General features: G+C 30.1%; 1 protein-coding gene across 6 annotated transcripts in view; it reads left to right on the plus strand.

Annotated features, from left to right (window-relative positions):
• Positions 1-26,154, plus strand: part of LOC107449899 (cell adhesion molecule Dscam1) — a 268,555-nt gene that overhangs the window by 178,729 nt on the left and 63,672 nt on the right. For all 6 annotated transcript variants that reach the window (XR_015429738.1, XM_087153305.1, XM_087153308.1 and 3 more), the window contains exons 4-5: positions 6,925-7,074; positions 18,314-18,431. Coding sequence is in view for 5 of the 6 variants with exons in the window: in XM_087153305.1 (XP_087009431.1) it covers positions 6,925-7,074; positions 18,314-18,431 (268 nt within the window). In the remaining variant the exon portion in view is untranslated. The remainder of the gene's footprint in view (positions 1-6,924; positions 7,075-18,313; positions 18,432-26,154) is intronic.

Here is a 26,154-nt window from a genome sequence, read left to right on the forward strand (position 1 = left end):
TCTTTAACCTGAAATTTTTCTTATCATTGGAATTAGAGATTCATTAGTATTCTCTTTATAGTATTCTCGAGATCAATAGTATTCTCTTTATAGCATTTTTAAGTTTCAATAGTATTCTCTTTATAGTATTTTTGAGATTCAATAGTATTCTCTTTATAGTATTCTTGAGATCAATAGTATTCTCTTTATAGTATTTTTGAGATTCAATAGTATTCTCTTTATAGTATTTTTGAGATTCAATAGTATTCTCTTTATAGTATTTTTGAGATTCAATAGTATTCTCCCGCCTATTAAGGAAATTTTTCACTCTGATGCATTTTTATATTAAATATTATGCATATGATATACTCAGTATTCAAAATAAAATTAACTTCAAACTGTGGTGTAATAAATAATAACGACTACATATTAAACCTATCCTTAGTTTTGGACAAACACTTCAAATGAAATAACGACTATTCCTCACACAATTTATTAATCTTTCTAGAAACTATTCTAATTTTCTTACTCAGCCAAATCAAGATTTAACTGAAGACATTACTTTATAGCTCAAAACTTTACATTCCGAATCAAAACTGAAACACCCAAAAGCATCTTAGTTCCAAAAGTCACTCATTTCCTCCTGCCTATTATGGCCAACATTTTAAAACATATCTATATAAAGACGGCCCTTTATAGTCATCTCAGTTACGGTCAAGGTGGAGAGGAAACTTCTCTGTGACTATTCCCTTGGCATTTTATTCTCATAACATCAAGTATAACAGCTTCCGATATACGAGTAGAGATTGTTGGCAATAGCTGTGACGGAGTACATTTACTTGTGTCCAATGGCAACAACCCCAAACTCATAACCATTCGTGATAACATGCGCATCTAAGAGATTCTGTTCCGATTCTAAACACTTAATAGTGCCTCGATCTGTTGGGATATAATGGTGTAGACTTAAGTATATTTGTTGTACGATGAAATGGGCTGATAGATTCCAGCATAAATGACGTTGGCTTCATCAAAGATTCTATATTTATTCAGCCTTAACATAGTATTTTAGGTGTATATTTGTATATTTGTAGCTTAAATGACTATGTATTTCATTAAAAATATGCATGCTATAATGAAGCTTATACTATCAAAGAAATTTAAAAGTTAGGCTTTAAAATATATATATAGCTCAAATAAATTTAAATTTAGTATTTAAAAAAATACATATTTCTTGAATAATCAGTGTGGCAAAAAAGCAAATGTGTCACTAAATGTGCGGTAATAAGAACTGTAATTTTGAAAACCACAATTTCTGGTAAACCGCTACCATATGATCGGAAAAATTATCAAACGGATGGTTCAAATACCATATATTTTGGTTTTATAGCTAGAATTAAATTTATTATTTAAAAAAAAACTGCATGTTTTTTAAATAATCAGTGTAGCAAAAAAGTAATTTTGGACACTAAAACTTATTTAAAATAGTATTTATAATTGCCTAATAAAATGTACACCAAAAAAAAAAGTATGGTCAAAACAACCAGTATATGGTAAATTTGACCGTATTTCTGGTTCCATGGAAATGCCAAAAAACTAACGGTAATTTTTTCAAAAGCGCTTTGGTAATGAATTTTGATAAAATTAACACGAAAATATTATCTCATAATATGGGTTAAAATTTGGTAAATGTGGTGAAACTATGAAATTTTATTATGACATTTCAAGGCATGGCGCTATCAAAGATTATATAATTTCACAATGTTTGTGGAAAATTTAAATACCCTTCTTGTTGGCCTGCTTTATATTTAATCCTATTTCAGTTAATAATATTTAAAAAAATAAAACTGTTAGGAGTAGACTAGTTGACTTTAACGTTATGTTAATCAAATAGTGGATATTCATACAAGTTAAAAAATTATATTTCATGCCTAGTAATTGCCTTTACACTATGCATATACGTTTAAATATAACTGTCTGTTCCATAGCTATTAAAATATAAAATGACTCTGACAGATAAAAATTATTAAATGAATTTAAATATTGCGACAAGTAACATAAAAAATATTAAAGTCATTTCCAACTTAGTTCAACTGAAAAATTTTTTTACTTCAGTTACTTTTTATTAAATAATTAAAATTTTTTGTTCCATACAAAACTAAAATTAATTAATTTAATTTAATTAATGAATTAATAATTGAAAAACTGTATTAACATCAAGTGTCATCCACTATAAGTTCAAAAATATGTATTTGAACCTTTAGTGGATGAATAAAAAGTATTTTATTAACGATTGAAAATTTGAACAAGAGAGTGTGAATTAATAGTAAGAATTGAATAAATTTTATGAAGCCATATGTTAGGTATAGTCATTAAATAATAAGTCAGAGAGATTATTTCATATTTTTTAATGAAAATCAAGACCATTGCCTACAATTTTTCCCATCAGGGCAATAGTTGTAAGATGCGATATTTGCAGACATTTATCGGCTGCTGTTTTAACCAGTTACGCACACCATCATTCCATCATCCTTTTAACCCCTTCCTTCTCTCTCCCGTGAAAAGGACGGGGTGAGGTTTCGCCCTCTATTTCTCGCTCCCGTGATATTTCCGGGTTGGAGTGTTCAGTAGTAACGTGCCAATAAGAATAAATCTAATTCATTTTTTTTGCCCCGAAAACATTTTATATCTCATTTTGCAGACCAGATGGCAGTACAAGGATATTTTAAAGGTAATTGTAGATAGTGTATTTTAAACTAGATGTCAGCAATTATCAAATATGTGTATTTGTGAGATGTGATAAAAAATAGGCACTTTTATGACTGTTTTGACAATTAACCGATCGTTAAGGGGTTAAAATATTTGTCCCACTGCGATGCTATTTTGATCGCATCGGAGTTTGGAAATTCATTTGGGGATAAATCTGTATCATAGGGTGGGTAACTCAGGACTTCTCAGAATATTCTAAAAAAAGCACCTGTCATTGACTTGGTTTAATGTTGTTGTGCAACACAACATGACTGATCCAGGGAATTCCCAGAAACTTTCGAATTAATTAACTCACTAAGCATTGTTAACGTTTCCCGAATATCACTTATGTTGACTTTAGCTTCATGGAATTGACAAAAAATAGTCTTTTTTTTCGGTCCCTCCATTGCCAATCTATTTGAGAAGCATATTGAATGAACTGACAACTTCTCAATTATCACCATTCATGATTGTTTTCGTGACAAGTATTATCATGTTGCATTAAGAAAATTATACTCTCAGAAATAAAATGATGATTATTCTGACTATTCAGCAATCCTTTACTGTATTTCCTTAATTTTGAGCATCATTTCATCCCCAAATCAAATCATTTGTGACGAAACGTTAAATTTCTAATGCATGAACAAAATGTTTCTTCAACTCGAAACCTCATTATAATGAGTTGCGGAAGATTGTTAACTAGAATGACGAAACTAGAATAAAGACTAGACAATCGAAAATAAACTGACGAATTACGCTGACCGGTTTGTATGGTGGTCAAGAAGTTGACCTTGTACCAGAAAGATCTGGAGTTTGAATTCCTCTTTGGGCATGGGTGTAATTTATATCCTGTTCTAACTATCCTTGTTTTGCTGTTCCTCCTAAATGACGCACATGTTAAAGTGATTATTTGAAAAGTCAGGTACATAGAGCAATACGGGTTCTTTTTTCCGGAAAAAATAGAATGACTGTCTTTAATTTTGACGAAATTTATTTTATCAAAGAAGTGGCAATATTTATTTCATCACTTTGACAAAATCTTTGCTCGGTGCATATACCAGGAAACGATTTCATCAAAAACGAAGAAAGTTTCGTGATGTTTGAGTATTCATTTTTTGCAGAGTATAAAATAAATTTCTTCAAACTAACAGCTGCATTTCAGGCTCATCAAAAGTTTTCTATATAACATAGTTTCAGTTCAAGGTCGTCTGCCACCTTATTTTTTGAATATGTCTAATAATAATTCAAATTTGAGGATAATAATGTAATTTATCCATGCACTTAAATATATAAAGTATCTTCAAAACACACTTTATAGAAACGAAATAGAATTCCATTGGAAATTATTCAAATAATTTATAATTGAGGTTTTTAAATCCAAGGCCAAGAAATAAAGACCAAAAGAGAGAAGGTTCTAATCTGTGAAAAGTTCCAAATCAAATTACGCTAAAAAGTACTGAGACTCAGGGTGTTAGTGCTCTTTGCCGCTAAGTTTTACGGAACAAAAAAATTCTGATTTCTGATTCATCTGATCTTGATATCTGATTTGCTTAATTGTAGTGATTCAGAGGATTTACAGCAAATATTACTGTAAAAATTACGATAGAAAAATTATTACGGTAAAATGGATTTTACAGGTGCTACTCACAGTATGCAGTAATTTTTACTGCAATTTGATTAAATTTCTTTTGCAATATGGTTTAATGAGAATAAAAAATTACACAACGGCTTCATACAAAGTTGCCCTTTACTTTAATGATGGGTCAAATAAAACGCTGCGGAATGGTGGTATTTTCTTTTGCATCTGTGATTGATGAAGTGCTGCATGATTTTTTTATTTTTTATCGTGGAACACTTTTTTTAGAAAAAATAACGATAAACAATTTTAAATTAACGATCCAGTGAAAAATGTAGGAGTATAGCTGACGGCTTGTACAACAGTTAATCTAAATGGTCTAAAATTCAATGCTCTTAGACTCAGTAGCGTCATTACTCAGCATATTTAATTACAATTTTTTAAATGACTAGTACAAACGTATCTTCGAATATATAACATCAAAATACTAGTTTAAAAGTATTTTTATGCATGAATGTGACTTTTTTCCTTTTCCTATTTCTTACGTAAAACTGTTTTTATTAATCAGAGGATTTTTACTTTATAAAAGTTCCAAATGGTCTTTTGTATTTTTGTTTCGTTAGGGACCGTTAAATCTCCTTCTATCTATCCTAAGATAAAGCTAGCTGCAAAAGGGGCATTTAAACACGGCAAAGTCATCAAGTATTGGCTTTTTTCTTGGGAAAGAACTGGTGGTTATAAAACGACTTTCAAGAAGAAGAAGAAAAAAGAATTGATCCCTAGAGAATTTTAAAACAAATAAAAGTTTACGGAATACTGAAAAGATGCGTATTTTTTTCCTTAAAAGCCCTTCATGGGTATATCATGAGAATTTTATTTATTTCTTTAAATATAGTGTGAGTAAGAAAAAGGAGTGATAAAATGCTTCATTATATACAGTTATATGTGCTTTTCTACTTCGAAATAAAAACATAGAAAATTTTAAAACATTTATCTGGTTTCATAAATACATTTTTTTTGAGAGTTGAAATAATTTAAGATATGAAAGAAACTGAAATTGCTAATATTTGATAAATAGTGATAACGGAAATAAAAAAATGGTGATAATGCCGATTAATAAATGGTTAGGATATTAAAGTAATGATAGTAAATTAACGACATTGATAAAAGAAAGTATTGATAATGTTGTTGTTGTAGTTCATTTACGTCGTACTAGAGCTGCACAATGGGCTATTGGCGACGGTCTGGGAAACATCCCTGAGGATGATCCGAAGACATGCCATCACAATTTTGATCCTCAGCAGAGGGGATGGCACCCCTGCTTCGGTAGCCCAACGACCTGCACGAGAAGTCGAGCACTTTACGGTAGCACAGTTTAACGAGGACCAATACCGCACACCCTCGGTCCCTACGCACACTGACCGCAGCCAGTGATGCTTGACTTCGGTGATCTGCTGGGAACCTTGTCTTAACGATCAGTCCACTGCGGGACGTATTGATAATGATAACAAAATAAAGACAATTAGGATAAATGTTACAGAATCATGCTATTATTGTTTTTAAAGAAAATAAAGGTGGTAGAGTCTTTTGTTTATGAGCGCTCAACTACACTATAAAAAAATTACGGTCAGTTAAATTTTACCATAAAATCCATTTTAACTGGAGCATATAACGGAACGAAAATTCTTATGCACCGCAATTTTTACTGCAATAAATACCGTAAAATCATTGAATCACTATAATTAAATAAATATTACTGTAAAAATTACAGTATAATATCTTAGGGTATAATGATTTTACGGATGATGCACCCAAAATGCTGATACTTTAAGCTGTAATTTTATCCGTAAATTTCTACACTGGACCCCATGATCACTTGGCATTAGTTTTCCCTTTTTCTTTTATTTATTCGAATATTGGAAATATTCACGAATTTATGTGCAAAAAAAAAACAAAAAAAGCAAAAAAAAAAAACAAAAAACAAAAAAAAACATTATGCTTGCTAAATTTTATTTTGTCTGCGTTTTCCAAAAGTTTCTTTCTTTTCAAACTCTCTTTCCGAACGTTTTTCTTATATATCTTTTTTGACACATTACTGAACATAATTATTTTCCTCAATAATTACTTTAATTATACAACATTTGAAATTAAGGCTTTATTGCCGTAACAAATATGCTGGGTTAACCTTGTAACTTTATTTTCGTTTTTTTTTTTTTTTCTTTTTCTTTTTTTTTTTAAATTTGTATTCAAATTTTGGTTGCAATAAAAGCTATTTATGTACTTTTCACCAAAGTGATTATTTAGTAATAATGCAAAAAGTTATTTCCTAATTTGTATTCATTACAAATTACATTCCAAATTTGTATTCATTACTTTAAGTGTATGAGTCGACTGGACACAGTTTTCACAAAGCTAACGATTGTTGAATAATTGTTGGGAGCTAATAATCGTTGAATAATTATTGAAAGCTAACAATGTTGAATTGTTAGATTTCAACAGTTATGTTAGTTTACTGTTATGTTCAAATGTTAGCTTTCAACTGTCTAACAATTGTTCGCTACAACAATTGTTAGTTTTTAGCTGAAATTGTTGAAATCTAACAATAATCATTACTTATTCCGCAGAAGGACGTTACAGTGTGCTGCCGAACGGAGAACTACTTATTAGAAATGCCATGATATCTGACGGTTTTAAAAGTTATCGTTGCTTGACAAAGCATATTCTTAGTGGCGATATTCAACTGAGCTCTACTTCTGGACGATTGATTATCACAGGTAACAAAGTTTAGTTCATAATCAGAAATTTTATGAGGAAGGCACATTTCTTGCCCAGTTTGGAAATATTTTTAATGCTGTGTAAGATTCATTGATTGCTTAGATCTAGCTGGCTTTCATATTTAAAGCCTTTAAGTTTTGGAGTTACTTTCAAGTTAATTTATTTATTAATTTAATTTTAATGGTTAAGCTGAAGTATACAATGTCACAAAAAATATACAGTTCATTATTGTTTTTGAGATCCAAATTTAATTGTTTAAGCAATTATGCGCAGTTATTTTATTTATACAAAACTTTAGAAAAAGTATAGAAAAACACAATCAGCATTTAATTAAAAAAAACACTGGTTTTAAAGTTAATGAAATCCTCATAGGGCTTGTAAAAATGTTCGTAAAAAATAAATAGTAAGCTGAAAATGATACAAAATCCGTTAATAAATACATTTATTAGTTTTATAAATTATTTTTATTTATTATTCTTACATAATAGTATGATTAGTTTATTATTTGTTTAATTATAGGTATGATGAAGACTTTTACGTCATAGTACGGGAAAAAAATGAGGTTAAGCAGAAATGTATGCGTCATGAAAATAGATTTTAAACACACAAGTTGTCTCGATTATGTTCAAGTATTTTAAGCCGTTTCAATAAATATTCCCTAACATAGAATTAAATTTTGAAAATCTTAATAACAAATAATATTAAATATAAAATAGGCTGGCTAACTATTGGAACTACTTAAAAAACTATTTTAAGTTGCAAAAACCTTCATTAGCACCAACATTTAAAATGATTTATGATAATTTTAGTACAACTTATATATTAAAAATAGCTCGTACATTTTAAAAAAATCCAATTTACGTTTTTTTAACTAAGCAAATATAGTTAAAGGCATAAGACAAATGTAAACGCATATTATAAGCAGTTAATTTTCAGTAGCTAAAAAAATTAGTAAATTTTTTTCTCTGATATGTGTATTGCTTTATTTATTTCTGTTATAATTCAAGTGAATATTCCTTAAAGTACTTCATACCATTAAAAGAGGTTATATTGTTAATCTATATTGCTAATCTTATATTGTTAATCTATATTGCTAATCTTATATTGTTAATCTTATATCGTTTTGTAGACATCTTGAATATTTTTCTTCGCTGTCTTTAATGCATATTTTGCTGATTCCGAGTTTGATATTCTATTCTCATGTCTGTTGATACGTTATGTTTGTGTGTCGTCGTTATTTGTTGAAATACGAACTATTTTACAAAAATAATGAGAATCAACACAAAGAGCCAAGCAACGAGGTGTAATCGAAATATTGCAATAATTTTAAAATACGATGTAGGAGTTGATAACGTTCATCCTCCGTTTTTTCAAACTCATCCAAAAATGTATCATTAATTTTGCTGCTTGTATTGAAGCTGGCATTGTATGCGTTGCTGCATTATAAAGATGAATTTTAGAACTGAAATTAGGGTACATCGTGTTAAAAAATGTTATGTGCAACAGTTTTTAGGAAATTATATTGTATCTCAGATTCTGTTACTAAAGTAGCTTGGTTTACTAAGCTACTTCGTTCCTATTGAATTATTATTTCGTTATTGGGTCAAAATGAAAACATGTTAATGCTGATTATAAGCATTTATATTTGTTCTAATCCTTAACGAGATTGTATTGTTGGGGAACGGTTATTGTCCTGTAAATAATAATGAAACTTTATTGCATGAGGTTCAAGCCACATAACTTTGATTTCAACTCATATAAATTCCAAAAAAAATATTTTTTGAATGGCTATTTTTGTTTGTGAAAGTTGAAAAACGGGTAAAAAAATTACGACCTGGGAAAAGTATAATGCTTCCTAAATATGGAGCCATACCTAAACTCCAGGAGAAGGCGGAATTACTGTCCTTGCCACAGTAAGACTTGCAGACGCTATTCTTTCGTAATAAAAAACCTTATATTGCAGGGATACAACGTATGAACAAAAGAAAATTTCCATCTAATTTTAAAGTCAATTCTTCGTCATGACATTCTTCTTTTGCAATACAAAATGAAGACCACATACTTATTTTATAGGTGCAAAAGAAAAAGAAAACCATACTTCTAAATAGTATTCATACAAACTTGTTAACAAATGATATCTCAGAGTAGAAGCCACCGCTGCCACTACAATAGTACGACGAAGGCTTAGCATACTAGATGCTAAGGAATTATTCTACAAGAGGTGAAACTCGCAGGTGTCTTGCATTTCTTTAGAACGTTTATAATATTGGAGTCATTAATACTATAGACTCCTTTGCCACCCCAATTACTGACAGAGAATTCATTCTTGTGTTTGTTGAAGAACTACGAAATACACTATCTACCAATAAGTATTTGGACACCTATGCAAATGACAATATATCTGAGATCCTTAGATACCTCACGCTCTCATTCGGTATATATCGTGTAGGGAACTACGTCGGCATTAGTCCCATGCAAGATGCCTACTGCACTATTTCGGATGACAGTGTGCTTCCTACGTTGTGGCAGTTTTACGGGGTGGACCCCTGTTACTTGCAGGACGACAATGCCAGCTGTCATGTTGCGAGGGTCACCAAGGCTTGGTATGGTGCCAATGGGGTTAATTGAATGGACTGGCCTGCCCACAGCCCAGACCTGAACCCTAACGAGAACCTTTGGGACGAGTTGCATCACCGAATTAAGGGGTGTACTACTCGTCCGAAATCGGTAAATTGAACTTACATGTCTTCTCCAAGTCGAGTGGAAGAAAATACCACTAGCCGTCACACAAGGACTTGTGGCAAGTATATATTCCGGAGGATTCACGCTGTATTTACCTCTCGTGGAGGCTCTGCCAACTATTGATTATGAATAAAGTTTGTTCTTCTTTTCAATCGCACTTGTCCAAATACTAATTGGTAGATAGTGTAGAATAGATAGCCTCTAATTGATAAAATTTAGTATCTAAAATATACAAAACATGCCTTTATTTTCGCAAGGCACAAAATAAAAATAATACTGGCCATGAGAAATTCTAGAAAATAATTTCTCGATGTTTTATAGTTATTTTCACGTCTCGTGGATATGCTGTATATAACTACGCTAATGCCTAACTAATGAAAGAACTTAACATTCTAAGATGTGCTGAGGGCTAATGAATATTATTTATATTCATTTTGTTTGTTTATTTTGGTATTACTTGTGATCTTGCGAAAGAATAATCTGCAGCACTATATCACATTATAATGTAATATTGCCATTGCGTTAATGAAAGAAAATGAACAAAAAAATTTTGAATCTTCAAAAATCATTACATATTGTATTTTCAACAATATTCATCATTTAAAAATTTGTGGCGTAACTACCACTACGAAAATTAAAACATCAATTCACTGGTATATAAGACATGCTAGCTTGATTCAATCACGAGGTACCTTTTGATAGATGAAGGTTGGCATGGTCGATAACTCCGCCCCCACATTGGTGACCTATGGACGTGATTTGTACACGCAGTAACGCCCACTTCGCAAAATAACTTGACGGTAACGCCTATTTCGATGGATAGACCACATTAAACAGTTGACTTGATGCTTGTAACTGTGACCTTATCCACCTCCTCACGCTGTTGCTGCTCAGTCACGTCTCGATCAAACACAACGTCAGCCTGCATACACTCAACTGCTAATGGCAACACAGGAGCGACTACGACTGTGAAGTTGATACACCTCTCACTTTCAGCTCTCAAAAACCCAGTGACTCTCTCTCCCGGTCTTTCATAAGTAAAGCAACCAGTCGTATCCGTTCATCGAATTTTATCCCTGATAAAATTCTGGTGGGGGAGTATTGTGGTTTAACCACTACTACGAAAATTAAAACATCAATTCACTGGTATATAAGACATGCTAACTTGATTCAATCACGAGGTACTTTTTGATAGATGAACTCCGCCCCCACAAATTCATTTACTTTGAATAAACATCAACTTCTTATGAGGTTCAAACTGACCACAAATGGCGGTTTTAGGTAAATTCAAAATCCGGCTGTTCTAGTGTTAAAAATATAATTCAGAAAAATATTTATCTATTGATTAAAAGGCAAAAATTTCTTTAATAATTAATTCAACTATTAGAAAAAAACACAAGTTTATGTATGAACATTTAATTTAATCTAGTTTCTCGTAACACTCTGAAAGAAATATTCACAATATAATGATGTCGGGTGGGAAAAAAATGTTTGTTTGATGTGTTTGCAAAAAACTGTTTTTCATTTTACTATTTATTGCTTCCATCTTTTAAAAAAGATAAGAAATAATGTTTTCTTTTTGGAAAATTAGCGTGCTTAAAATGTGTAAAAAATGCAAATTTATGATACGTTTTCTATATTTCCTTATATTTTTTTGTTGATTCTTGTTATCAAGGATTAACGAAGAAAGACGCTAATGAGATAGACGAAAGAAAGAAACTGTAATTAAATAATTTTTTCAGCATCTTCTGAAAATGCAAAAGAAAAAACCAATTATTCCAAAAGAACTGATAAGATGCCAAACAGATAAAAGATTAAAAGCTCATTACGATGGGAAAATCGGGAATGTTTTGACTTTTAAAGCATTCTTTAAGGTATTTGTTTGATAATTAGTTACAAATCTTTTCATATTGAGCGAGTTTAATCAGGTTGAAAAATTATGACAAAAATACATTTTGACAAACAATTGCGCAAATTAACATTTTTAAAACATTTTCTTTTCCTTCTGCTAATAACCTCGCATTCTGATAAAGCATAATTAATGAGGGATAGTAGATATAAAGTCGAATTAAATTTTTGTGTTCGGGGAAATGAAATGTTTTACGGAGTAAAATAATTGCCAACTTCTGTAGGACTTTTGAAATCGCAAAATCAATGAAATATTTCCATTAATTAAGGTTATGTTTTTCATTTTGATTAAATAAATTTCTTTAAAAAACACAAATGTTTAGTAAATTGTATTTCCGCTAGTATAAATATTTATTATAAACTAGTTTATTTTTGAAAAATATAAAATTAGTTCAAAATCTTTTAACATGGAATGAGTTTAATCAGGTTAAAAATACAATTCGACAAACATCTGCAGAAATTGGTTTCTTAAAAAATGACGTACTAACTTCTTTCCTCTCCGCACTTATCAGAAAGCCTGTTTATTTTAATACTGTTGTTGAATAGCCAACCCAATATTGAGTTTACAATGATGATGTTACTATAAATGTTCAACTCCGTAACCTTATAATTTTGAACTAACCCCAGAGGATAAGGGAACTTTTGGACCCATCATTGGGAGAAACTAGCCTTCGTGAAGAACATTTTCATTGAATTAACCTTCAATAACGTTACATGGAGAGAAAAAACCCCAAAACCACCCTCGGTTAGCCCGATCACAAAGGAGCTCTTACCCCTGATCCATTTACCACTGAGAATATTTTACGTCAGTACTGTGGTCAGAGCGAGCAGGGAGCAGAATTCGTAACAGCAAGCCACCACTGAGATTCAAGCTCGGGACACATCATTGGAAGGCGAACTCTCTTTCTTTTGAACCACATCGCTCTAGAAAACATGATTGAAAAATAATGATCATATATTTAAATAAACCCGTGATAAAAAAAAATTCTTGCTTGGTGAAGTGATATGTTTTAGAGTGAATTACAATTGGCCAAATAATGGTATTTCTATACAACCACTGATTTTTACATATTTTTAAACTTTTTTTATTTGCATAAGTAAACTTCGTTTTAAGTTAGTAAAAAATACTTTTTATAAATCCGCTGAAAATTTCCGTTTATCCCAAGAAAACATCTGACTATTACTTACTTGTTTAGGCATTTAAAAAAATTTTAAATAACATCCATAGTAAATTATCAAATTTATTTTAAATGAAATAACTCGTGACTAATTCTCCAAATATATTTTTTTTAAACGGCAGGCACTGAACTTTCGTTCCTCGCCTAGGAAGATGCCGGAAGTGTTACTCATTTAACGTTACCCAGTTGGCACCTGTGAACCTAAGTCACGGAGGCGAGGCGAGCAACATTACCCACGCCACACTGCCACATACCCGTTTATAGGGTGGGCCACATTCACACATCACACAATAGAGAACACACACAGAGAGAAACATCCATGCCCTGAGTGGGATTCGAACCCGCAACCATTGGCTTCACAGTCAGGCACGCTGACCGCTCGGCCACCTGGCCGGCAATTCTCCAAATATACAGCTAATGTCCATCGTTAAATTAAATCCGTTATGTTTTCCTATTGGTCTATTCCCTATCCTTTATACAAAATATAGTTTTTATGTGGATATAAAGATATTATTTGCAATTTAAAGGAAAAAACAATTAATAAACTCTAAATTTTTTGTAAGAAATTTCAGTCAGGTTCTCTGCAGTCCCCAGACTCCGGGACGTCCTCCCTTGCGCGTACGGCCTTGACTATACATCACATGTAAATTACATGTCTGTAGAAATGACTGCTACTTTTTTACTGAAATTCTAGTATTTCTAAATCTCCGATGCACTGTAAGAAAAATTTCTGAAAAATGGCTAAATAACAACTTATATAATTCTTATTTTAACATATTCAAAGATAACAGTTAAATAACCATAAATACAAAGGTATTCAAACTGTTAACCGTGAGAAAAACCTTTTATTAACTGCTCCTACCTAACACGGTAAAACTACCAGACTTTTATCGCTAAAGCTAGGCCCACTTACTGGCTGATGTGTCAATGGCTGATGTGTCAATGTCATGACCGATAGAACTAGCGTTCGAATCCCAGCGTTAAACAAAAATAAATCATGAATATGAAATTATTATAACATTTTAATATATCTTTTAGAATTCAAACAATAAAAACAGCTTTTTCCACTTTAAAAAAGAAAACTATTGCTTTCATAAGATGTGTAATGTAAAGGCATACTCATTTACGCCACGCAATATCGAGAAATGTTTATATGACTATGAATGTTAATACTAAAAAGAATGCAATGCTGAAAAGAGTGATACTATGAATGCTAGTGCTACAAGATTTCTAATGCTATGAATACTAATGATACAAAGAATGCTAATACCATGAATGCTAATGCTAAAAATTATGATAAAAAGTTACCATGCAACATAATATGTTGGTGAAACTCAGAAGTAAAGCAGTAAGTATGTTAAGGACTTAAAAAATGTCTACCAACACTATAAAAAATCTGTTAAATTTGCAGAAAAAAAACTGTCATCGGGTGTGTAGGTATAAAACCGTTTATTTCACAGAGAAATACTGTTACTTAAAAACGGGCTCCTGTTTTCTTAGCAGATAAATGCTTTTTTTGAATAAACAATCTCTATTATTTTAGCATAAAACGTTGCTTTTTTCTTTAAAAAAAATGAACTATGTCAGTATAGTGGTCGGTTAGAGTCACGGACAGAATCCGTACGACCAGTCAACGCTGGGATTCAAAAGTAGGTCAATTTACTGGGAGGCAAATATTTTGTTTCCAGAGATACTGTAGGTCTAGTGTCTCAGTATGAGACAATATCTTAAATTGTTTTTATCTTAAAAGTCTTGTTGAAAGTATATAGGCATTTAAGATTAAAGTGATCCATCCCTATAAAATTGCCAGGCAACTTAACTTACCAAAAAATGCATCGAAAGAAACATCCAAAAGAGTATAAATTTTTCAATAAAATTGATACGCAGTTTTGCATATATGATGTAAAAAACCGTAAAATAATTGCTGAAAAGCAAGAGCAAGAATAGAAAATAATCGTAAAATGATTTGAAGAAAGGGTGCAGTTATGGCACGGTAAGCAGAACTGAATAGCAGAAACTAGACATTAAGCTGGAGGTTTTAATCCAATTACGATATGGGTTAAAAACAGAAAAAAAATTTTGCCAACAAAGCAGTTTTAAACCATCAAATATACAGAGAAAGTTCATATAAAATGGGAAACTTTTATATTTCGTAGATATTGGTCACAAACAGAAAAATTCTAGACTTTTCCTTAAACAGTTTTTTTTTACTGCAAAAAACATGTTTTTTATTCTATTAACAGTTATTGTTTCTCATTGTACTGGTAAGCTGTTTAGCACCCTTATTTTAATAAGTTTAAAAAAATTGCTAACGAAACGGAAGGATGAATAAAGAGTTATCCTTCCCTTTATTTTTCTTTTAATATCTAATTACTTTTGCACAGGACGTCCGTAGCCCAGAGGTTAGAGAATCGGATTCCGGTTCGGAGGAACCGGTGTTCGGTCCTTGACTCACCTAAGACCCACCAAATACAAGCTGGTAAAATCTGTCGGGTCGAAAGTCTTGTAGTTGTTCACTAAGTAATGCCATGGGTACAGGGATCTGGAGAAAATTTCCTTCTCCTTCTGATCTTTGTCTAAACTGAGAAAGAGGGCTCACAAAATTGGGATTGCGAGTCTTCAGATCATCCTCAGGAATGTTTTTAAGTTCGTCGCCAATATCCCATTGTGCAGCTCCAGGGCGATGTAACTAATATGGTTAATAATATGGTTTTAGACAGGGAAGCTAATATTTATTTATTTATTGCGAAAAAGCTATACTTCTGACAGTTTTGAAATAAAAAATGTGTTTGTAATAATAATGACATCATTGCATCGATATTTCTCTGTAAATCAATAGACAATGCATTAATTACAAAAATAAAATTTATTTTCTGACATGGCATCACAATTCCTCTACAACTCTTACAGCTTCATGATTGATTTATGATTCGGCTCTTTTGAAATGGGCCAAAAATAGTCTCCTTTTTTTTTGTTTTTAAAATCCCAGTTTCGCTACTGTATTGCAACAGTTGAATAATTTTCCCATTTCTGGAGCCTTCTTAAAAGTAGGTCATCCAGACTTATGATCTTTTGTTTTGGTAAACTTCGCATAAATCTCAAGCAAAGTGCATTCCAAGTCATTTATTTAGCTTTATACTTGAAAAAATATTCAGATCAACAACGTAATTGATGTCTTCGAAATGCGCGTTCCAGTTTAAAATAAATTCATTTATTAGCTTTTGCTTCGATTGTTTCTTTGCCTCAAAGTTTAATTTGATGTATTAAAATATCAAAGGAACATAAGAATATCAAAAGAGTTCTCAATGCTGTAGGCCATTCGTAAATGCATAAAAGGGTGTTGTATTCTGTAAGGATGTTCGGTTTATAGTTTATTTCTGAATAAGAAATAGAGTGTATCCTAATAAACTTTTTTTTTTGAAATTCAGATCCAGATTTTTCGAAATATTTTTTTTTAATCAAGCTGAAAAATGAACTTAACTGAAAGATACTGACTTAGCTGAACTGAAATATATTTAGATTTCCTGAAATGAGCTTAAATATCTTTTTTGGAGTCAAAAACGGGAATGCTATTTTTCTTAAATCGAAAATATAAAACAAATTTTAGTTCCAAAATGTAAGCTTTGGAATGTTAAATGGCAGCAATGTATGCGTGTTTTATAAAATTTCAAACTTCATGAATCTACAGCGTGATTCAGAACAATGATACTAACTTGAAAATCTGAATGATTGACAATTGTATAGCAACCAATGGAAGGCAATGTCATTGCACACTTTAGGGGAGTTTTACAGTGATGAATTTCCTGTTAGTTTCATTTTGAAATGATAATTTTATGAATATAAAAAGCCTGAAATTCATGTAGTGTAATATTTATGATCAAAACTGCATAGGCTCAGAAATAACTATTTTATCACAGCATAATGATTTGGCCTATAATCTGACAATTTCTCTAAGTTGCGAGTAAAATAATTAAAAACTGCATTTAGATAGTCTCAGAATATATATTTTTTATTTATTTATTCATTTTTTTATCGAAACATAATGATTTGGAGTGTAGCTTCAGCTAGGCGTCATCTTAAACTTAAATGTAACTTAAAGATGCACATTAAAATAGCGATTTACAGCTATGAACGATAAATAATAATAAAACAATGATTAAAATAGCGGTTAAAACAACGATAAATAATAAAATAATGATTAAAAAATTATAAAACAACTATTCTTGAGACTTTTTAAATGCTATGTAGGATAAAAATTATTGAAAAAAACATAAAATTAAAGTTATTTAGATAAATAAAAGAAGTATCTGTTTAAAATCGCACAAATATGAATGAAAAGTAAATACAGTGGCATACAATAAAATTTCTCACCATAGGTTACTATACAATTATGAATCTTTATGATGTGCCTTATTTCTCTCCTAAGTTAAAAAACCACTGAACTGAATACAGATGAAAATCTGAATTTTATCAGCAATTATTTTCAAATTTCAATCCAATCTTTAGTGTAGATTATCATGTATATTTCGGCATAGGCTAAGGTTTTCATTGGGAAAGAAATGTGTTACATTTATTTAGTTTTATTTATTTAGTTAAATTAATTCAGTTATGTTTTATTTATTTAGTTTTATTTCCGTCAAATTATACATTGAGATCAATACAGATCACGTAGTTTATAAACAGTCTACAAGAAGTTAGGCATCTTAAGAAATCGTTTCGTTCTTGCTCATAATAAACTGATGAAACTTGCAGAATTGATATGAGGATCACAAATAAAAGGACAGGAAAAAGGAAACCATTCCCACTACAGTCTGTTGTAGGTCAAGGGTTCATGGAATTTAAGGCTCCACTGTTGGGGCGCCTGAGGCAAAATCGTTGTAATGTGGTTAGCACCCTGCACAATGCCGTCTTTACTTTTCGGACAAGCTGGTGTCCATCATTCTAAAGCAGGGTGGGTATCAAGTTCCCAGTGAACCTCTATTCATCACTAAGACATAAAAGTGTTTCTTTCTAGTACTGAACTCTCGCTGCTCAGTCTGCCATGAAAATGAAAAATCTTCTAAATCAGAGTATAAATACCTCAGTTTAGCTAGATAGATAATTAATAAAATGTTATTATATCCCATTTACTAGACAATAAAATATTATAATTATAAATATGATAATTATAAATATAATAATTATAAACATAATAATGTAAGTATATATTAATAATTCGTAAACGTAGTAATGTAAGCCTATGTAATTAAATAATGCGCGTCATTTGAATTAATTAGAACATTTGCTTTAAAAATATAAACAATATTGATTATCAACAATATGAAATATCAACAATAATCTATTTTTTCAAGAAGTTATTTCAAATGTTAAAGCTATTTCGATTGCATTTTTGTCTTTTTTTTCTTTCTAGATCCCCAAGGAACGCAACCACCCAGGATGTCTGATACTAGAAGTACCATTAATGTTCGTCAAGGATTATCAGCAGAGTTAACGTGTGTTGCACAGGCATACCCTCTACCTGGTTATAAGTAAGCATATATATTGCTAAAAATTGTGGAGTGTATTTTTTACATTTATTACAGCCTTAATAAATCGCTAATTTGAACCACGTTCTTGTATTTCCAAAAATTAATAACGTGATACTATTCTTCTTGAAAAATAACTTGGTTCTGCTTAGCACCAGTAAACTTGCACCATATTCTGCTACAAAATATCTAAAAATGGATATAGTGCTCCATAACTAAACTCAGAAGTTCGACAATACTTAGGACAGTAGGCCTCTCGACAATAGGACTTGGCCTACCTTGACCTTGGCTCTTGGGTGCAGGAGCAGATATTCTAAGCTGAGACTACCTTGCCCAATCCGAGGATCGAACTTAGAACTTATGGCACAGGAGCGCAAAACAGGACCCGTGGCATAACTACATTTTAAAATTAAAATCCTTATTAAATATGACATGAAAAATTTCACACAGAAAGAGTTGCATGTTAATACTTAAGAAAAAAAGCACAAAAGCGTTATCAAACTCAAATGAATTAATATTTATGTAGATTAAGAGAAAAAGAGCCAGTCAAATTATTGAAAAATATTTTAATAAGTAATTATTCTACACTGTGAAAAATTCCAGTTCCAATTGCGGTAAAAAGTATCAACCCTCAAGGTGCAGTACTTTTTACGGTAAAATTATGCGAAACAGAAAATCTGATATACCGTAATTTTTATATATAGTAATAATTACTGTAAAATCAATGAATCACTATAATAAAATAAATATAACTGTAAAAATTATGGTACAGAATTTTATGATAAAAATGGATTTTACGGTAAAATTGATTTTAAGGAAGCTGCACTCAGAGTGACAGTACTTTTTACCCTAAATTGATCATAATTTGATCCTGCCTCCTTTGCGAATAAAATAATTTTCGATGAGTTTAATCACTCATTTGCTTTAGCAGTTAAATTTAACACTTTATTAAGATGGTAGGCAAAGTGCATCCAATTAAAGTTTAATGTAGCGATATTGGGGTTCAATCTGGAGTTTTTTGCAAGCATTTTAATTAGATTCGCGACATTTTGAACATATTATATGAATTTTTTTATTTAAATATCGAAATACTTAGTTTTTCTATTAATTTCAAAATTATATTCTGGATTATATTAATGATTGAAATTAAGAGCATTAGAAATAACTAATTTAATTATTTCCTTCTTGCACCAATGTTATACACTTTTGCGAATAATATTAGTTATAATTTTTACGTAAACTAATTTGAAAATTTTAATTAATAAAAACAGAGTAATGTTCGATTAAAAAAATGTATTTTCTCTAGGGAAAATTTTTAAGAAAATTTCTTGTCGGGCTTTTTTAATTAATTAGCTCCCTCTTTCGCTAAAGTAGAGTTTCGATATACTTTTCGACACATTTTTTGAGAGTTTAGAAAGCAAACATTACTCAAAAAATGAATTTAAAAAGTTTCGGATCATTTAGTAAGGTATCTCTTTAATCTACCAACACACAAAACTAATTAAAGGATTTCTGAAGTTAATCTGCAAAATTTGTTTAAAAAAGTAGTTTTTATGAACTTTATATGAAGCATTTAACCAACGTATGTATTATTTTACAAAGAAATATGAATATCTTGGGCATTTAATTAGATTTTTTGCTTTCGGTTTTAGCAAACATTTTTTTAAAGAAATATATAGATAATAAATTAATATTTATTTACTTGCTGCTAAAAAGCGTTTTAAATATTTACTGTTTTATCGGCTGGGCCAAGATTTAAAGTGTGTTTTATTTTTTTCATGAATGGCAAAAGTATTTTAGGAAAACGTATTTCGTAGACCTTTTTTCACAGAAAAGAAAGACACAGATATTTTTAGAATTCATTTATACTTTTTCCTAATTCTATAAAGGAAAATTTCAAGAAAAAAATAAATTGTTGATAGAGATACAATATTAAATTTTTTTTTAGTGTTTGAAAACTGATAACATGTCCTTAAAATGAATTATTGTTATTTAGTTGTTAGCAAAACGTGTGTAAACAAAACTTAAATTTCTGTAAAATTAGTTTAAAAAGTACACTAAATTACAAAAATAGAAGACAGTTTTTAAATTTTTTTGAATTTCATAAGAAATACGTAGAGTACCTAGAGAATTATTTTATTACTTTAGATGCAATTAGTTCGTACGATTTCTTATACTTGGCATTAAGGTTCCAAACTTTCAGAGGTTTCTGCTGCCATTCGTTGTTTAGCATTACTACCAAAAAAGCTAATATCCTCTGTTTTCTCTGATAAACTCTGACATTTAGAAACATCGAAATGAAACCCTGTTAGTTTTTCTTTAAATCATATGAAAAACACGTGGTTCAAATTCGAAACTTTTCTGTCGGTAAAAACATGTTATATAATGCTACTATCAATTTGAGGCTAATTATCCCCAAATACCAGTAATTACAAATTTCGAAATCGACTGTTATTGGTTTTCCTTTACATCTGACAAGAAACACATATTTTAAATTTGAGACTTCTACTTTCATTTAGCATTACCGACAAATGAGGTTGATTACCCCGGTAATTATAAACTATCGAACCGAAACAATTTTACTTTTACCCTTTAAATTATCAAAATGACACGTTTTTAGTTTTCCCCTTATCAGATAAGGAACACGTGGTCGAAATTTGAGACTTCTAGTTTTGTAGGAAACTTTTATTCACCCTATATTCTTCCCGATAATTATAAAATATTGAAATGAAACCAAGTTAATATGCACATAAGAAGCACATTTTCCGAATCCTTCAATCTTTTTCCAAAATGTATTATTTAGTATTACTGTTCACAAGCTAATTATCCCAAATTACCCCAATAATTACAAAATATCAAAATGAGATCTGTTTTTTTTCTTTTTAAATATTAACAATATTTAATACTGTCATTTAACATTAACAAGAATTGCACAAAATGTTTTGGAAATTGATTTGTTGGTAACATAGCTTTTATTCATCGCAAGTGGTTCCCATATGCTGCTACCTTTAATTTTTTATTCACTCTGCATTAATTAACTTCCAAAATCTGTATAAATTTTTCACTTACTATACAAATTTAATTAAAACTGTTTCATAAGATTTATGTATACATTATACATTATTTTAAACTTAACAATGCTCTTATTAATTAAAAACTGAGATTATAATGAGAAAGTTTAAAATAACTTATTTTTCTTTCAATTCTAGATATTATGCAAGTCTAGATATTTCTTTCAATTCTATTAAAAACAATAACTAGACATTTTCTCAAAATGAAATACCAATATACATATTTTGAATATACCGATAATTTTCGTATGTTTTATTAAACATTACTCGCAAGGAATCGTCGTAGTAAATGGCGACAAAGTCAAATGTTTCAAATCTAAATGTTCTAACCATCTCAATTAGGTCAAACAAAAGAACTTTCTTTAGAGGAACTTGTCCTGGTGCCCAAGTCATTAATAACATTTTTGTTTTTGGTAATTAGCGTCGAAAGTTGCGAGAAAATGTCTTGAAAAGTAATGTCTTAGCTGTAGGACCCTGATTAGCTGTAAAAGATACGATGGTAAATGTTGGAATTTGTACGTAAAGAAGCCAATGATTAGCAAGAGCAGAGTAAATTAAGGTCTTGTATCTTAAAATTGGACGAAAAAAACTTCAGTAACATATCTTAGAACAAAACTTTTCCAAAGTACTACATCTTTTTTTTAAATTCTACAAGCTGTTTAATATCTTTATTTTCAACGCAGCAAATTAATTGTGCCTAGATAATAATTATGTATTAAAAAAACTGAAACCCAAACTTCACTAAGAACAAGGCAAACATTGTTGGTGACTATGAATTATATTGAAATGTATTTCTTAACAGATTCATTTTACGATTCCAGGAAGAAAAAAGTTGTGTCTTTTCTAATTGGTTCAAGAATTTAAGTGTGTTAAATGGTACCGTATGCGAGTTAAATACTGGTATTTTATAGAATGCATAGTCATTGTACAGAATTCAATATTTTAAAGCACAGTATGAAATATTCATTGTAAAAAAAATGATATTCAAATTTCATGAAACTTTCGTTGTATCTCACGAAACCGCTTCCTGGTACATGGAAATGAATTCAAGGAAACGAATGGTTCGAGAAAACGAATTTCGTTAATAGTTAATAAATATTTCAGCATTTTTTTTTTCAAAACAAAAATGGTAGTATTTACGTATTTAACCTTTCTAATAATCACTTTATCGTGGGCACCATAGATCTGGGTCAATGTCCCCTTCAAAACTCAAGAAAGACAAAAAAAAAAGAGGAAAAAAAAAACAGAAATAAATCATACCCCAGCAGGATGCGGGTTTCAAACATGGGATTTTCCTGGTTCGAGACCAACTCTTTGACCACCATACAGCCGGTCGACTTATTTAATCGCTTTATTTTCGATCATCTATTATTCATCCCAGTTTCGTCATTCTAGTTAGCAATCTCCCACAATGCACTACGATGAGGTTACGAGTCAAGAAAACGTTTTCGTTGAACATTTGGGAGTTCGCGTTCCGTCACAACCGACGTGATGTCGTGACGAAAAATTTTTTCTAAATAGGCCAAATATAGCTCACGGATTGCTGAATCGTCAAAAGTGAGAGTTTTATTTCTGAAATTGTGAGAATAATTATGTACTTTATTCATTTAATATTAAAAGTATAGAGTATGAAATTTATTAAGCATTTGCCTCATCATTCAGTAGAATGACTGAACATTTTAAAGAATGACGTATGCTTTTTAAGTGAAGTGCGATATATGAACATTATAACGTATTTCACCTATTCTTTCAATAGAATGCCTAGGAATTCTACATAATAGGGTAAGCCCCTTAGGCAAAGCAGGAAGTGATAGAATTTTTATATATTTTGCCCATTCATTTAATAGAATGACTGAGAATGATGAGATATGTTCGTTAGGCAAAGTAAGAATTACGAAAATCATGATATATTTTGCCTCTTCATTGTATAAAATTCATGTAGGTTTTTCCCTTTGTAATTAATCTTACCTAACCTTGTAATTAACATGTAGGTAATCCCTATTTGATTTCTACGATATGTTTGAAGCGTTATCGTTTCATATGTTACCAGTTTTTCATAAGACATTTAATATAATGTCTTAATCATTTCATGTTATCAAACAATGAAACTGATTTAAACATATTCAGAAAAAGGCAAAAGGCAATAACACTTAAAATAATAAATCAAAACGGAAAAGCGCTTAAAACAGCTAAAATCAAATTTGTTTTTATTTTAATTTAGAAGGTCAGAAGTACTATTCTAGCGGAAAACGGAAAAAAATTAAGATATGTATGTTACCACTGCAGCCCTTCATCAGGGGACACACTGCTTGCCAACACACAGGAGCCTTTCTTGTCAGTGGTAATACCAAAAACTGACAGTGCGCGGAGGCCCCATAATGGATAAACAAGTAAGAAAAGGCAATAAGAAAAATTGAAATGCAAAGAAAAATTAATGACAAGCAAACACAATTTAAAATCACACAGATTAAGACTTAATGATACGCCCACATATCAGAAAAATAAATAAAGATAAAGTTACAGTTAGAATAACCAAATCAAAATAAAATATAAATTGCCAAATCATTAAGGAAACTTAAAAAAATAAATCAAGTGCTGACCCCTTTTGAAAATCTTGAAAAATAAAGCAAAAAAACATTCAATGTGTAAAATTGTTTAAAAATGTGCTGCCACCTATATGCTTCAGAAACAAACAATCCTACATTTCACCGCATAGGCCTATTTATGCGGTCTTCAATTTCGATGGAATCATTTGAATGTCTTTAAAATATTTTGAATTAAAGTATCATAATTACTGTAATTAAAAGGAAAATTATTATTCTCTAATGTAATCCTGAAATTCCTAATAGCTGAAAGAAAGTCTGTCTTATTATTACAAATAAATTTAAACCTAATATTTTAACCAATCAAAATATTCTTGAAAATCTTAAAATATAGGTTGGAATTAAAATGTGTTAAACTAATAATATTAAACTTAAAGTCTCTTCTTTTATCATATAATATGATAAAAAATTTTTGGTTATGAAGTTTAATATTAATATCTAAAAAATAAGAGCAATTTTCATCTGAATTAGTCTTTATTAAATTGAGTTTTTTGGAATAAATATCTTTAATTAAATCAAAATTATTAGAATCAAAAATAGTTGAATCATCCATAAATCTAAGCCCAATTAATAAATTATGTTGTAAAAATCTTTGTTTTTAAAAATGCAAGAAAATATTAGCAAATACACTTGAATAACCAAAAAAAAAATTTTTTTTTCGTTTTCTGATGGAATAGTATTTTTGACTATCTAAATTCATTTCATGCTCAATCATTTAAGCATTCTGTACAATGAATAGTCTTTACATAGAAAATTGGATTTTATACGTAGGCGGTAACAATTATAATATATATCTTACTGTTTTCTTAACGGTAAGAGTAAATATTAATTAAATCTCATGTGTAAGTTAAACCTTTTACAAATAGACAAAAAACAAGGTTTTGGATATTGAACTAACAATTTATACTAAATCAATTAATATCAAATCTATTTCTTGCATTACCATTTTTTTCGATTAAAAAATTTAAACTGTAAATAATTGTAAAGTAATAATATTTATTCTCTTTTTTTATCCAATCAGTGCAGATTTTTGCAAATAAAGAGTAATTCAATTTCTCCACTCTTATCGTATATTTTGAGTATACATGTAAAATATGTACATAATAAAAGTACAAAATAATATTTAGGAGGGTGAAAAGGGTAAGAATAAACGAAATCTATTTCAACTGAGAGATATATAATTTAAAGCATGATAGCTTGATTGACTGACAAAGGAAAAAAGATTGATTGCTGAGAATATTTGAACAAAGGTTATTCGAAACATTTTTAAGTTCCTCACAGCAATACAAATTTCTAAAATTTTCATTCTCACTTTCCTCTATTGTAATTCACCAGTTTTTTTGATAGCCTACTTTTTCTCTCTTTAAATTGCATAATGTCATGAGCAGCATTCTTTTAGACTTCATAAATTATTCTAATAAATAGGCTAATGGTTGTATATTGATGAAACCGTCTGTATATTATACCTTATCAATTAAATACTTTTAAAAAATATTCTGAAAATTCTTTGAAGTAGAAAAAAAGTATTCTAAACATACTCAAAATAATTTGTCAGGAATCGTGGGATACTTTCTTTCTTGCTTACTCAATCATATTTTTATGGCAAAAAAAAACAGCCGTTTAATGTTACTCTGTTACTAAATTAATGTTGATTACATACTCATTGCTTGCGAAAATTTTAGTTTAATGCGTTCTCTAAATAGTTAGAGTTTTCTTTAAATAACATATAAAAATGATGCATTTAATGTAATTTCTACAAATTAGCGTTATGTTGATTAAGTTTGTCGCTAATTACACAGAAAATTGTTGTTATAAAAAACTATAAGCAGCTATAATATTTAGTCCATATGAGCGTCTTTCAATTCCCAAATCAATAAAAAAATAATAAAATTCTGAAGATCGCATTGTTCGTCTTATGGGGATTTAAAAAAATTGTTATTGGATTTTTCTTTAGCGCAAACTTTTTCTTCCACATTTTTGGAAAGAAAATTAAATATTTTCTAAAAGCGTAAATGTTTTCACAAAACCTTTTAGCTACATAGTTCCAGAAAA

This window comes from Parasteatoda tepidariorum, chromosome 10 (genome assembly GCF_982258835.1).
Source record: "Parasteatoda tepidariorum strain Cologne lab strain chromosome 10, Ptep-v5.0, whole genome shotgun sequence".
NCBI classification, from domain to species: Eukaryota; Metazoa; Arthropoda; class Arachnida; order Araneae; family Theridiidae; genus Parasteatoda; species Parasteatoda tepidariorum.